At 44.6% G+C, this 15,813-nt stretch overlaps 1 protein-coding gene across 2 annotated transcripts in view; it reads left to right on the top strand.

Moving 5' to 3' along the window:
- SLC25A38 (solute carrier family 25 member 38) overlaps positions 1–14,386 on the top strand; it is a 304,638-nt gene extending 290,252 nt beyond the window's left edge. For both annotated transcript variants that reach the window (XM_078659186.1, XM_078659185.1), the window contains exon 7: positions 13,523–14,386. In XM_078659186.1, coding sequence (XP_078515312.1) covers positions 13,523–13,645 — 123 coding nt within the window. In that variant the 3' untranslated portion in view covers positions 13,646–14,386. The remainder of the gene's footprint in view (positions 1–13,522) is intronic.
- Positions 14,387–15,813: the final 1,427 nt, after the last annotated feature.

The following is a 15,813-nucleotide window of genomic DNA, read 5'->3' as shown; positions in this document are numbered from 1 at the left end:
TTCAATGACGTATGAAACACAGGATGTACCCCATAGTCCTGTGGTAACTCAAGCTTCATTGCAACTGGATTAACAACCTGGGTTACTGGAAAAGGACCCACGTACCGGGGCTGCAATTTACGTGACCCCTGTAACCTCAGATTACGGGATGCCAACCACACTAAATCGCCCACCTTATATGAGGGAGCCGGGGCCCGATGTTTATCTGCCTGTGTCTTCATAGCAGCTTTGGCCTCGACCAAACTCTCCCTGGCCAAACCCCAAATGTCACTCAGTCGCCTGCAAACATCATCAATGGCTGGCACACGTCCCGTGGGCTGAATGGCCACCGCTCTAGGATGGTATCCAAGCGAACAAAAGAATGGGGTCATGCCCAAAGCGGAGTGTAGGCTGTTGTTATAAGCAAACTCGCTATGGGCAGAGCCGTCACCCAATCACACGACAAAAACGAAACCAGACATCTCAAATATTGTTCCATTGTCTGATTGGTTCGCTCAGTCTGACCGTCAAACTGAGGATGGTATGCCGAGGACAAACGTATCTCCGTTTTCAGTACCAGACAAAGTTCAGTCCAGAAATGAGACACGAACTGCGCTCCCCGATCAGATATAATTACCACCGGCAACCCATGTAAACGCACCACTGAGGACATGAAAACCACAGCCATGTCTTTTGCCGTTGGGATTTTGTAAAGCGGAATAAAGTGTGCCATTTTGGTGAATAAATCCACCACCACCATTATGGCAGTATAACCAGAGGCAGAAGGCAAGTCGGTCACAAAATCCATACTTATGGTGTGCCACGGAGAAGGAGGTACCTCCAAGGGGTGCAAAAGCCCTGAGGGCTTACAGTGCAAAGGCTTGCTGATGGCACATATAGGGCAGGCACTCACATATCCCTGAATGTCACTAGTCATGGAGTCCCACCAAAACCACCTCATACACAATTCTCTCGTTTTCCTTATCCCAGGATGTGCCACCAAGGCGGATGAATGACACCACTCCAAAACCTCATTCCGCAACCCAGGGGGAATCAACATCTTATCCCCATGATATAACAACCCCTCTTTCACTGAAACCTGGGGCAACGATAACCAAGGAGCCAAATCCAACTGCTTCAATCGCTCTTTCACCAATGCGGGAAAATCATCCATACCCGTAGCCCCTACAATCAGTTTGCTCTCAATCATAGCCCTATCCTCCCTCAAAGGGCCTTCGCCCTTAGGATCACCATGGATCTGAGAAAGAGCATCCGATTTGATCTGCTGAGCCGCAGGCCTGTAGGTGATGACAAAGTCATACTCATTAAAGAATAACACCCACCGCATCTGTCGAGGTGTTAACGCCCTAGCGGAACGGAAAAACTCGAGGTTTTTGTGGTCAGTGTAGATGGTAACATGCCTAGCGCCCCACAAATAGCGTTGCCACTCCTCGAATGCCAGCTTTACCGCCAGTAATTCCCGTTCTGCCACCGTGTAGTTCTGTTCGGCGGGTAACAATGTCTTCGAAAAAAAGGCAATGGGATGCATATGACCAGTAGCCTCGTCACGCTGGGACAACACCCCACCCACAGCACACATTGATGCGTCAGTTTCTACAAAGAACGGCAGGGCAGGGTCAGGATGCACCAATACGGGCGCCGAGGTGAAATGCTCCAACAAAGACCGAAAAGCCTTCTGAGTCTCATCGGTCCACTCAAAAGGGACCCCCTTCCTCAAAAGGCGAGTCATCGGCGACACTACATCTGAGAAATGCGAGATAAATCGCCGATAGAAATTGGCGAAACCTAGGAGCACCTGGATCTGTTTCACTGATGTAGGCACAGGCCAGGTCACAATGGCCTGTATTTTCTTTGGGTCCATCCGGATCCCTTCTGCCGAAATGATGAATCCCAGGAACTCTACCTCCTGGGCGTCAAACTGGCACTTCTCCAGCTTAGCATATAATTGATGTTCCTGTAGTGTCTGTAACACTTGGATTACATGGTCTGTATGTTCTGCCCTCACTTCAGAAAAAACAAGGATATCGTCCAAATAGACGATAACCGTGCGATCCAGATATTTGCTGAGGACCTCGTTAATAAAAAACTGAAACGCCGCTGGCGCATTACACAAGCCAAACGGCATAACGGTGTATTCAAACAAACCATACTTGGTTTTTGAAGGCCGTCTTCCACTCATCTCCGGGTCTCACCCGTATGAGATGGTAAGCGCCCCGCAAATCTAATTTCGTAAATACGGTGGCCTTGCGGAGCTGGTCCAACAACACGGAGATGAGTGGAAGAGGGTACCTGTTCTTCACCGTGGCCGCATTCAAAATCCTGTAATCCACACAAGCCCTCAAAGTTCCTTCCTTCTTAGGAATAAAAAATATAGCGGACGACACAGGAGAGGAAGAGGGACGAATGAACCCCAACCGTAACATCTCATCGATGTAATCTTTCAAATGTTTCTCTTCGGGTTCCGACAATGCATACACCCGGCTGCAAGGCAGTGAGACCCCTGGTACCAAGTCGATCTTACAATCGTAAGCTCTATTAGGGGGTAGTTCCTGAGCGTATCTCTTATCGAACACATCTTTAAATGCCATGTACTGAGGTGGGACAGATCCCACGTCTGCCATGGCGCAGACCAAATGATTGATCTGTGCACGTGCCACGGTATAACAATTCCTCAAACAATGCGCTGAATCTAACCTCACCAGGTCTGCACCCAATCGATCCTGGGGTTATGCTTCTGCAGCCATGAAACCCCCAACACCAAACCAAAGGAAGGGGCATCAATTAAATCGAATACCACCATTTCAGAATGCCCATTCTCACATAAGAGACACAAAGGTGTAGTCTGACGGGTAATACACCCCGACGTCAGCTCAGTCCCATCAATAGCCCTCACTGGCTCAGGTCGTTCTTTAAGCTGACAAGAAACCCCCAACTTCTCTGCCATAGTGTTATCCTTGAAATTTCCTGTAGCACCAGAATCTAACAACACCGAAACAGAAACATGATTCTGTACTGGAAGCAATAACTGGGCATTTATAACAAAATGTCTTGGGGCTTGGTCTACAGTTCCAACAACCTCATACTGTTTGCTTTGTCCTCCGTCTACCCCACGGTCCACCTGAATACAGGCTACCTTTTTACTGAATCCCGCACCAGATGGCTTCACAGGACATTCCCGAGCGAAGTGCCCTCCCTGACCACAGTACAAACACAGATTGTTCTCTCTCCTTCTCTTTTTCTCCTCCGGTGCCAAAGGTCCCCTCACCCCTCCTAGTTCCATAGGTTCAGGCGACGTCTTATTCTCCCCCACAGCCTTTATTTCAGCTTTCACATAACTACCTCTGGATGCCTGGAACCGACTGCGTTCCCCTCGCCTTTCGGACACCCTATGATTCAATTTAACTACAAGGTCTATGAACGCCGCACAGTCTTCTGGTGGGTCCACCACCTGTGATACTATATCCTTCAGCTCTTCACAAAGACCCTGATAAAATATTGATGTCCTCTTTTCAGTGGGCCAATGGGTCTCGGATATCAACCTATTGAAGGAGGCAGTGTATGACAACAAATCCTGTCTGCCCTGCCGGAGCTTCATGAGTTCTGCATTACTTGCCTGCATGAACGCATGCTTGGCAAACAATCCCCGCATCAGTTCCTTAAAAGCGGTATAGTTATATAGCACACGATCGTCACTATCCACCAAAGGAATAGCCCACTGGGCCGCGTTACCAGCCAAATAAGATATCGTAAAGGCAACTTTAGCGGAGTCATCAGGAAAGGCACTCGGTCTACACATAAAATGTAGCTGACACTGGGTCATAAACATCCCAAACTTCTCACTGTCTCCAGTGAATCTCTCAGGGGGGGCTAATGGGACCGCAACTGGAGAAGACACCGTCACATTAATGGGGTTGCTACCACCAACCGCACCGTGTCCCACCCCTCCACTATACTGGAAGGTTGCAGGCTGAATAACGGGAGTGGTTCCTCTGTGTTGCAACTGCTCTCGGGCCCTGACAGCCACCAATTCCTGTTTTAAACCGGCATTCTCTTGTTGTAACTCCTGAACCTGTGCCTGTAACGTATGCACTGCCCCCATGATGTCTTGCATTGAGGGACCTCCTGTACCATTATCTAACGTATTTCCATCCTCATCCATGCTCGCTCAGGCAGTGCTAAATACGTGGGCTTGATATTCTGTTGGACCCCGCCCAGCCCAAGCACTGCAGGAACGTAGCATGTACCAGTCCCCTTCCCTTGTCCACTGGATACCCACAGGAAGATAACACTATGAGCTTTCCAGTGAACCCGAAAAGAGGGTGGTATATTGATGAGACACCAAGTCTCCCACCCTGTAGAACGATAGGACACGGCTCCCTCCTTCACGCTTCTGCACCTAGAGATAACAAGGAAAACACAATACCTCCATTTGTACAGACTCTACAATACTATACCTCTATCTCAGTGACCATGTCCCACCCCAACATGCACCCCCTTCTTACCAGTGGTAAGCGCAGGCTCAGCTTCGTGGAGGAACTGGACAATCCAATAACAATAATAATACTCCAATGGATTGAAAGGCCAATCAGGGGCACTCATGCACAGCGTCCTTCGTTTTAATTTAATAAAGTCGAATTACAAACGAAGGGAAAAAAGGTCAGGAGCAACGAATATGCTGAGCCAAAAAAAAACCTTTGTGTAATAAATAAAAAGGGCCAACAGAAAGGGGGAAAAGAGACACTCGGAGTCTCCGCGTTTCTACAGCGTTTGTGTACACGGCCCGTAGCGGAGTGACCCAAAACGTCACTTCCGCAAACAATGATGAGGAAAGGCGCCCAGCAAAACGCCCGAAACCGGGAATAAACGCTAAGCAACTTTAAGCGTTACTCGGTACACTACTAATAAACCAAGAAGGGCACAGTGAAAAAAGGCTGATAACAGTGAACGGGAGCCCCCGCTCACGAATAATAATCAGCAAACAAACGCTGGAAAAAATACGACCCTAAACCAAGAAGGGAAGGAAATTAACCCTGGGACAAGGGGCTAACTAACTACAAGGGGAAAAGAAAAACGAATCAAGGGAATCAAAATCTCACACGAGCCCGTGAGAGAATAACAAGGGGAGGATGGACAAAAACCCAAGGCGACAGGAATCTTCAGCAACAGCAAACAAGGGAGCAGGATACCGGAGTCAAAACAATGGCAATATCAAGCAATGAAACAGAGGTAGGACCCGCATTTATTCATTTAGCCCAAGTCATGTGATGATGGTCCATGGTCACTGACATAGGACTAGCCCCAAATCCTAACACCCTTCCCCTTCTTCCTATATGGGCACATGAACAAATACAAGAAAGACATTGAACTTTTGTATGATGCATACTGTCTAACCATGGAAAGGTTATATTAGTGTGTTGTGAATAAAACACTGCACTTCTGTTGACTTTTTCTATCTGTATATATTTTACACTATTTGGTTATCTCTCGAGTCTGGGACCCCTCTGTCTATAACAAAATATTCACCCAGGTCCCTCTGACTTTATGGGTTCAACCCTGTTGTTTATAATATACTTCGTGCAGATGTATGTCTGCGAGGTTTTCATGCTTTCAATAGAGAAGTATTAAAACTGTGGATTTTTCAACCAATATAAAATGGTTGACAAAGACATTCTTAGTTACACTGAGGACTATATCAAGGACCTTCTCCAAGATCCAGCTTATAATTTCCTTTCACCTAATATACCAGCTATTGATTTTTCACTCAATGACAAAATCAACAAACTAGAGCGCCTTGAGAAAAAACTGATTCGCACGAAACTCCATGGACATTTCCTAGCACAATGTTTGCAATCTAACATCATTCCTGTTTACTTACAAGTCAAAGTCGAACCAGCGATTTTTGTGGATGTCCCGAAGTTCAGGGAAGGTTTCAGCTTTGTCGCGAATAATTGTTCGCGCCATTGGATGGTGCTTGGAATCGAAACAGCCAATGAACAAGTAGCCACCTTGACGAAACAGATAGCAGATTCGAAGGCAGAAATCACCAGTGACTCCACCCTCACCAATTCAAAAGAAGCTTTAACTAAACTTGTTGCCACTCTCCAAGACTTTGAGACGACTACCATCCAGAAGAAATTGGAAAAACTTGCACGAGATCTGAGACTATATGACAAGAAAAAAACGTACCCCTATCTTCAAGAGGAATACTACCGCCAAGACACTCAAGGGAGATTCACCAACCGGGGACGTGGTGGTTTCAGGGGCAGACGAAATTTTACCACCTTCTCTGACTCATCGTACAGCTCCGGTGACGATTCTGAGCAAGCCGGTCCAAGTGGTTCTTATAGATACCAAGAAGCCTACGGCCCTGCCTACCAACCCAATCCTTTTTTAGGACAAGGAGGATGGAGACCCCCACGGGGCAGAGGCAACAATTGGAACAGAGGCAGTGGGAGGGGCCAACAGAATTTGAGAGACGAGTGGGACTCCGGGAGAGGGAGAGGCACGAAACAGGTGAATTTACCCCAGGAAGAGCACGGGGAGAGATCGACCCGCAGAAAGAACTACAGGTGGTAAGACCAATTACCTCCCCTGTGATAAACATCTCCACGTACCATCTGAAGGAAGAAGAAGTCAAGGTACTCAGCCGTGGCCTTTCGTTCGTACCAACATCCACACCCAATGTCTTTAACACAATAGCAGAACTGCATAATTGTTTCCGGAAAATTAGACTCCGCTATTTCTTTAAGGATAAGCCATCTCGAGCGTACCCCTCTGTCACGGGTCTAAGAATACCATCCACTTTTGTTCCCCCACCTATGCCATGACCCAATGCATTCTGGCATACGAAAGCCTTGTACTACATGACGTTAAGAAGATTTTAGATGAAAAGAAATTCATCAAACATAACATCAGTAGAGCGGAGAAACTTGCGCTGTCATCACTTAGAGAAAACAAGGAAGTGGTAGTGAAGCCTGCTGACAAGGGTGGCGCTATTGTGGTCCAAGGCGTGGACGACTATACTAAAGAGATCATGAGACAGCTAGGGGATGGAACTAGCTACAAGAAGCTACTAGGGGATCCATCTAAAGACATGGCTGTGGAGATCCTAAGAGTCACACAAGAGGGTTTGGAACAAGGATTTCTATCGGACCAAGAATTCCAATATCTTAACCAAAAAAAAACACGGATTCCAACAATATATACTTTACCGAAAGTACATAAAGATCTGCAGAAGCCCCCTGGACGACCAATCGTCTCCGGGTGTGGCTCAATATTGGAACCTCTATGTAGATACATAGACTTTTTTCTAAAACCTTTGGCTGAAGAAACCGCAACCTATTTACGTGATACTACACACACGATTAACCTGATAGACGGACGTCTATTTGATCCAAGACATGAACTACTGGCTACATGCGACATTGTGTCGCTTTATACAAGTATACCCCAAGAAGAAGCACTGGTGGTGGCAACACTTGCATTGAACAAACGAGAAGCACCCGTTCGAGTTCCCACGTCATTCATTATCCTACTACTTAAAATCGCCATGATGCGCAATTTTTTCCTGTTTCAGAAACAGTTCTATCTCCAGACCAAAGGCGTGGCAATGGGGGCAGCCTTTGCCCCAGATTTGGCCATCATCTTTATGTCCACATATGAGGAAACATTTGTACTAAATGACATCAATCCATTCAGATCCAATATACATATGTGGATGAGGTATATTGACGATATACTCCTAATTTGAGCAGGAACTGAAACAGAAATCACAGACTTCTTTAATTGGCTCAATATGAGATCACAGGATATCCAATTTACCATCCACTTTGATAAAGAAATCATAAACTTTTTGGATATCTCAATCATTGCTGAGGATGGGGCACTCCATACTACTCTATTCAGGAAGCCGACAGAGAGAAATTCATTACTGCAATACTCCAGCCATCACCCCAGAGGCCTTAGGGACAACCTGCCCTTTGGGCAATTTTTGCGAATTCACCGCAACTGCAGTAAAAAGGAAGACTACATGGAACAATCTGAGAACCTCATGGAACGACTGATAGAACGTGGCTATCCCAGACGCTTGATCAAGAGAGCCAGAAAGAGAGCGTGGTTTAACCCACGAGAGGTCTTGCTACAAACCAATGAGCGCACACCGAGCAACGAAAAACGCCTCATCTGTGTAACAACCTTTTCTACTCAGAGTAATGCGATTAAGAAAGTGATAAACAAACATTGGCACCTGATCTCAGATGACCTTGACCTCAGGAATCCACCGCTACACTCCTTCAAGAAGGCCAAAAATATCCGCGACCACGTCGTATGCTCATTTCTTGATAGTTACCAGGGACAGACAATCACCTCAATGTGGAATCTCCCACCTATTGTAGGCCATTTGAGATGTGGCAACTGCAAGGCTTGCCCATCGACGATACAAACAAAGGAATTTGTCCATAAACAGCTACGTGTAACACTTAAATCACACACAAACTGTAACACCTCTAATGTGGTGTACTGTATCACCTGTCCATGTGATTTAATCTATGTCGGACAGACACAACAACGAGCAAAGATGCGGTTTCTACAACACTGCAGTCGCATCCGCTGCAAGGTCCAAGGAGCCCCCCTTGTGGAACATTGCAGTAAAGAAAATCACTTACCTGAAAATCTAAAATGGGTCATTCTAGAACAGGTCAAACTGGGCCCCAGGAGTGGGAATATAGTACCTATTCTAAATGTAAGAGAACTTAAATGGATTAATTTCTTTGACTCCGTGCGCAATGGTCTCAATGAATCAGAAAGTAGCTTTGCTCAGCTGGCTAATCTTTGAAATCAGTCCTGTCACATTCTTTGAAGTGGGTCAATCCCATAAACCTACTCTGTCCTTTTCTGTATTTCTGATGCTAACTGTGTGTATTGTGGTGCGTCTGACCGCCTTGTTGGCAGGTTCACGCAGACGGGTAATATGGTCTATATCAGGCATATGGCGTAAATTCTGTATATAAAAAACCGATATGCGTTTTAACCATCTTGCTGATAGGTTCACGCAATCATTGTACCTTTGCTCATGTTAATCTCAGATCGAGTGAACAGGCTAATCCACAAAACCTGCGTTGTCATTTCAAAAACTTTGATTCCATGTAATAACGTGCTTCATAACCCCGATGGTATAGTTTCACCCTGAAGGCCAAAAATGTGATTTTTTATACATGAGGCTTACCGGACAGGTATGCTTTTTTACCTCCAGTTGGGTAGGTTCATAAAATCCTATGGCCTCCGCCATAGTGTATTCTTGAACCTAGGTCCAAGTGATCGGTTTGGGAAGTTTCGTCTGGATGGTATCCATACCTCTACCACTCGGAGATATCCTCGCTTTCCTCTTTGGAACGCTACTGGTTACTAGGCAACTGTGACAGACCAGTCTTTCTTCAGTCTCTATTACCTGGTTTTTAAAGTCACCACGCCCCCTCCCGTCTTACTTCCTGGTTACTGGTGTTGGAGACGAGCGTTTAGCCACACGACCACCCCTTAGTTTCAGGCATCGGAATAATTAGGTGAGCTCATTACGGGACCCCTGTGTCATGTTTGAGTGGTTTTTGGAAGTTTGCCCGACATTTTTGTGGCCCGTAGATTTACCGATCTACATTTCTTTCCCCCCCCCCCCTGCAGAATCGGGCTGCCGAACAATTCCAGCGCTATCTGCTGACTAACAGGTAACCTCATTCAGATGTTACACCCCCCTTTTTTAACACTGTCCGTAGTGCTTTTCTATGCAATTACCCCTCACACGGTCCTTTCGCCTCCATAGATCATCGACGAACAACCTCTGGTTTCACCACTTACCTCCCACCAGTCAACGGGGCAGGTAACCATTATTACTGAGGAGAGCACAGCACGTGGCTCTATGTGTATATAGTCCTCAGTGTTTTTAATGTAGAATACCCAGCGGTCTCTCCGCTAGGTTGTTAGGAACTTTTGAGTCCTTTATTGAAAATAGTTTTCATCTCCCTTTTTTGACCCTAGGAGGTTTGCCCTTCCCTCACATGTCCTGATGAAGACCCGCCATGTAAGGATCAGTCATCCTACCAATCTATGGGTCGAAACGTAGACTGCTATCTACCCCATCAACTCCTAATATCAGCGTGATTTATACAGCCCTTCAGGAGCTTGATTGTATATATTAATGTGTTTGATCTTTGCACGCTCTTTGAGGCCCCGTCAGATGGGGACCATCTAACAAGAAAGTATACATGAATTTCAATGTATGTTTAATGTTATATCTTACGTAAAGTGAGTCATAATTATCTTACCTTTAACTGTACCCCACACATCTTTCCCCTTCCACTTCTTCCTATATGAGCACATGAACAAATACAAGAAAGACATTGAACTTTTGTATGATGCATACTGTCTAACCATGGAAAGGTTATATTAGTGCGTATTGAATAAAACACTGCACTTCTGTTGACTTTTTTTGATCTTTCTTTTCTATCTGTATATATTTTACACTATTTGGTTATCTCTCGAGTCTGGAACCCCTCTGTCTATAGCAGCACAATTGCCATGCAACAAAAGTCCTTTAAGTGTTGAAAGGGGATAAAAAGCCAGCAAACATGGCTACCATAGGAAACCCTCCAAGCAGTGACTCTCCTCTTCCCCCTTTTCTATCCACCACTCTGGTAGGGGAAAGCATAAGTAATAATTTTTTTCAAACCGATTTTTATTGCTTTTAAAAACAAAGAAAACCATAAGAGTACATCTCACATATCTTATTATAAGTACATGTGAGTCTCATTATACATCATAGTGCATTCACACATGATAGTCCAAGGATATTTATCCACCCACGATCGCCAGGATCATTTTAACAGCAAAGAGGCAAATGACCAGTCTGGCCATGATGTGGCCCTCAGTTCTCCTCCCTGACGTGCTGCGCGAAGCACACAAATAGATAAGAGATTCCTCTGATTGCCACTCTTCAATTAACATCAAGCAATGAATCCCACCCCCCCCCCCCCGGGTCCCCTCAAACTACCCCTTCCCTCTCCGAACTCCTCTCCCCCCCCCCCCGGCATGTTGCTAAATCGCTGAACCTTATGTATATAGTTGTTAAACAATCCACAAAATACAAAGTATGTTACGTCAGTGGGTTTAGCTTCTTGATAGTGTTGTATATGGAATGTGCATCACGTGGGAAGCATTGGCAATCATCTGGTAGAATGGAGGGAAATAACATACATATGGGTACTAAATGTTATGCAGAATCGCTATTCTCTTTTAGGTCATCTCCTCTATCAATTCTACCCACAGAACATCTCTGTACCGTCTAGAGTTCCTTTGTTAAGAAGCGGTCACCTGTATGATCAAAGTAGCAGAGGAATTAGTCCCCCCTATTCCAGAAATGAAAGGGAGTTTACTCATGTTACTTTCTGGTTTGAGCAAAAAACAACCAAAACAAGAATACCTTCCAATTCTAGACCTCCGTACAACAAACAAGTATATAAAGAGAAAGGCATTTTAAATGTTGATGCTCCATCCGGGATACTGAATGTATTGCATGGATCTCAAAGATGCATACCTCCAATCCTCATCTTTCAAAAGCAAGTTTTTGAAGTACCTGTTGGTCAATGGACTTTCCCCATGCAAAGGCCTGTCCATTGGCCTCAAGTCAGCACCACACACCTTTGGTAAATGCATAGTAGTGGTGGAGTCACATCTCAGGAAGATGGAAATCTATTTTCATCCCTAATTGGAATGACTGGCTTATAAGGGCTCCAATACCCCAAGAAACCCAGCTTTGCTACAGTGTGACACTGTCTGTATTCCATTAACTGTGTCTCTGAGTCAATTATGAAAAGTCTACGGCAACTCCAGTGTAATTCATCCACTACCTCCCAACAATAGTAGGCACAGTTTCTGCAAAAGTGTATCCTGGATGGTGTGTTGATAGAACAAAGGAAGCTGAAGAATACTTGAAGAGGGGGCAGGTAAATAGGAGTAGATATTACGGACCAAGGGGGTACAGTGCAAATATTTTTCCTAGTAGCATTTTGGTCCAGAGTTCACTAGTTTAGCTGTTCTGCCAGATGGGTGTTGTTCAGGAGTGAGTTCACCACTCTAGTCCATTGTCCCCTGACTGCCTGCTTTGCTTGAGCAGTTCAAGTATCCAGCTTTGACTGCTAGTTTATAGACTGAGTGGTTAAGCTTTAAGTGTAAGGCTCTTTCTCTGGAGCTTACTATTCCAAGCTTTCCATCTCGTTATTGTATTCAACACTAGTGGCTTCTTCAGTGGGTTCAGGAAGGATTATGTCCTATGCATTGTGAGTCTTTTCGGATCCAACTTCCTATTTGTCTTACTTACCACAGTCCATGTTGGGTGGTAGTCAATACGGATTGTCAAGATACCTTCAATAGGCCTCTCCGCCTCAAATTTAATTCCTGGGAGTTTACACAAAAGTAATCATGAAGGAACCCAGACTTAAATGTTAGTATAGGTAAATTCACTGTTAACATCTGCTATATTGCTCCACCTACCTCTCTGCAAATGCACTTGTTACCACAGCTGTTCGGGAAATACATATATGTATGTACTTAGATCTCCTAGCACCTAGCTCTGCCTAGGACCTGAAAGGAACTGATGGCATAACACTGCCACTCCAATTACTATGCTTGTTACTTCCCTGAGAAGCACTGGGTAATCTACAGGAATGTGCATAAACTCACAAAAAAGGTCCCAACGGCCCAGCCTAGGAAGCACACATCAGCCTGCAGCCTGAGATACCCTTTGGAAGACCAGTCACCTGTTCAATGGAAGCAAAAATGTAGAGTTGCGTGACTAGTGAGCACGGATCAAATTGAGAGACCAACAGAACCATGAGAATTTATAAAGGGAGGTGAAAATCATTCTCCATCAAGCCTTTATGGCTTATGCACCTTCACTGTACATAAACAGGAAAAACTCTCACAAATGTAACGGGCTTTAGACCCTATGAGTACAGAAGTTACTACCTTAACTAACTTTTCCTTTCTATCAGTTTTAGGAAGATTAATTTCCGTTCTGTTTATTAGATACATTTGGTGTCAAGGTTATTAGTTTCACAGAGACTGAATATTGGTGTTAGACCTCAACTCGGTTTCTTTTCCCATCCTGAAGTCCGCAGACAAAGTGTTGGAATTGCACCTGGAGGAAATGGGTCGTTGGAAACTCAAGAGAGGACAACGTTGTTGGAAATAAAAGGGATTGTCATTGCTTCCTGTACTAGTCGGTTATGAGTTCTGTGATGTTCCTACCGGTGCTTTAACCAGACCAAAGATCATGTGTTGTCTCTCCCACTTATATCACCCTGTTGAAGATTTATCGGATGCTGCTTCCTTTATGTCACATTGTTAAGAAATGCCTGAGGTCACTGTGATGTTGGTGGGGAAGACAATTTAAACTTAGGCTCTTAGTAAAAATGTTTTGTAGAATGATGGGAGTTTTTTTTCTCATTTTTCTCTTGTTGTTTTTCCTCTCTGGCAGGATTCTGGGATACTTGGCTTCTTCCGGGGTGGTGTTCCCCGCGCACTGCGCCGGACTCTGATGGCAGCTATGGCATGGACTGTGTATGAGCAGATGATGTTCAAGATGGGGCTGAAGTCATGAGATGGTTAATCCATGGATGACAAGGACTAAATGGAGGCTGAATGGGAGTGCCTTAGTTATCCCCTTTTCAGTTCTGCTTCAGCCATGGCCGCAAGGGCCATGCAATGGCACGTGATGGGGAGCCGAAGGCTTGATGCCCTCCAGAGAAAACAGACGGCCTGCCAAATGGAAGCGTTCACAGAGCATGCTATTATTGTGTCTGGACCAATCCAGAAAAGATGCATTTTAGGATTTATGAAGGTTGAAAAACTGAATCAGGCACTTTGCCAGCAACCATGCTGGTAATGTCAGTAGGACTTAAATGTTCTATAAAATGATTAAGGACAAGTGAACCCTACAGCTTATAAAACAAAAAATGAATGAAGCATAGAGCACCGCAGCTGAAATAGGGCATAGAGCAGAAGGCACCGCAGCTGACTGACACATAAGGAATTCAGGGGTGTAATAAAGTAGCCTATCGACTGTGCTGCATTCAGGCATTTCAATGCTCACACCACACATTGAGGAGATAATGGTGTGATTAGGAATGGCTCAGTCCTCTGAGCGACCTCTGCAACTATCCTGGCACAGCTTGGATGCTTGCTGCTCACTGGTTCATTTTTATCAGTGTTTAGATACCCAGCAGGATGGGGTGTCGATAGGACAAAGTTCCAGCTGCTAGCAAACATGTGGTGTAGCTTGTTGAATAAGTTATTTTAAAGTGTTCTCAATCAAATTAAATCTCAGGTGACCCAGTAAAAACTATGTTTCTTGTGCATTTATGAGATGATGGGAGAAGAGCTTTATAAATGTTTGATCGCAGTATTCCAAATAATATTTTCAAGTCTTTGAATGCAAGGTTTTCTTTGTTCTTAAGTATTGGATCTTTCATAAATAATATGCATTAATCATTCTCCATTGTCGATCTGGGAGTGCCTCACTGAGGTTTTTGTAAAGAAAACAGCGAAGAGATAGTGCACTACATTCAAGCCCCCCTAAAGGCCACCATACTTCAGACTTCTACAGCACACCGTGTGCTAGAGAGACCCTCTGAGTTCTGCTCTGAGATCAATCTGCTCTTTGTTTCTGCTTCAGAACTCCTTGAATTCCAGCTCTTTTCGCATTATCTCCAACTGTGCCTCTGGAGCTTTGCCCAGTAAGAAATTGGGAAATTAATCTTCTCTTCAGTGAGTGCCTGACATGCCACAGAAAACCTTATTCAGGAGATACGGCTCATGTGGGAGGAAACAGCTGTTTGTGGATGACCTGCACATTGGCTGCATACATTGTGTTTAGCCTCCTTCTAAGCTCAAAGATTGCAAGATTTGCTGGATGTTTTCTGCAAAGACTTAGAATGACTGGGAAGGTTATTTACTTTAATGACTGTATCAGAAAACCAGTCACATAGGCTCCTCAGATTATGAATATTTTTATAGCACTATTCCTGAAAGTAGAAAGCCTCTTAAATGTTGGCTATAGGACGATAAGCTGCTAGTGACGATTAAGGACAATCCGCTGTCTACTTCAGGTGCACCCCCTCAAAAGGCCTCAAGAAGTCTGACAGAAACCCATATGGACCATCTATGTCCTCTCTTGAGGCAAATCATAAAACTAAGGTGACCTCAAAACAAAAACTGACGACGGTCACCACAATGATGGATGCAGCTCTTTTGCAACCGATGAACCAAAATTAATCCACACTGGGGATGGGGGTGGGTCCTTTCTATATGTGAATTTGGATCACTAATAATAATGATAATCAAGTGTTGGCTGTTGTGTATGATAACAATAATCCAAGCTTAAATTATTTACCCAATGAAAATGATGATGGATTGAAACCTACTTGGATAAAATGAATGTTTGTCTTTGTTTGTCAGCTATTTGTCTTTAATCAAATTCCATGGGGTACCTTTTGTAAATTTTAGAATTCTTGTACAATCAAAGCACTGTGGTTGCCCATTGTCTACGATCCCTAGCATGCATCTGCCTAGTCGTCGACCATGCTTCTTCTATTATTGATAAGCACCACGGTTAAGGACTCCATCATTAACAACTGTAACTTCATTGACACCACAGCCACCTTCAACAGCACAGACACAGTTGATGCCAACAATGTAAACAACCCAAAGAAAATGACTGTGATTATCCTATATTTGCAAATGTGATCTAGCTATGGAGGATAACTTTAC

This window comes from Lissotriton helveticus, chromosome 1_1, assembly GCF_964261635.1.
Source record: "Lissotriton helveticus chromosome 1_1, aLisHel1.1, whole genome shotgun sequence".
NCBI lineage: Eukaryota > Metazoa > Chordata > Amphibia > Caudata > Salamandridae > Lissotriton > Lissotriton helveticus.
Note: the sequence above shows the minus strand (reverse complement) of the source record. Positions and strands in the feature narration are given on the sequence as shown.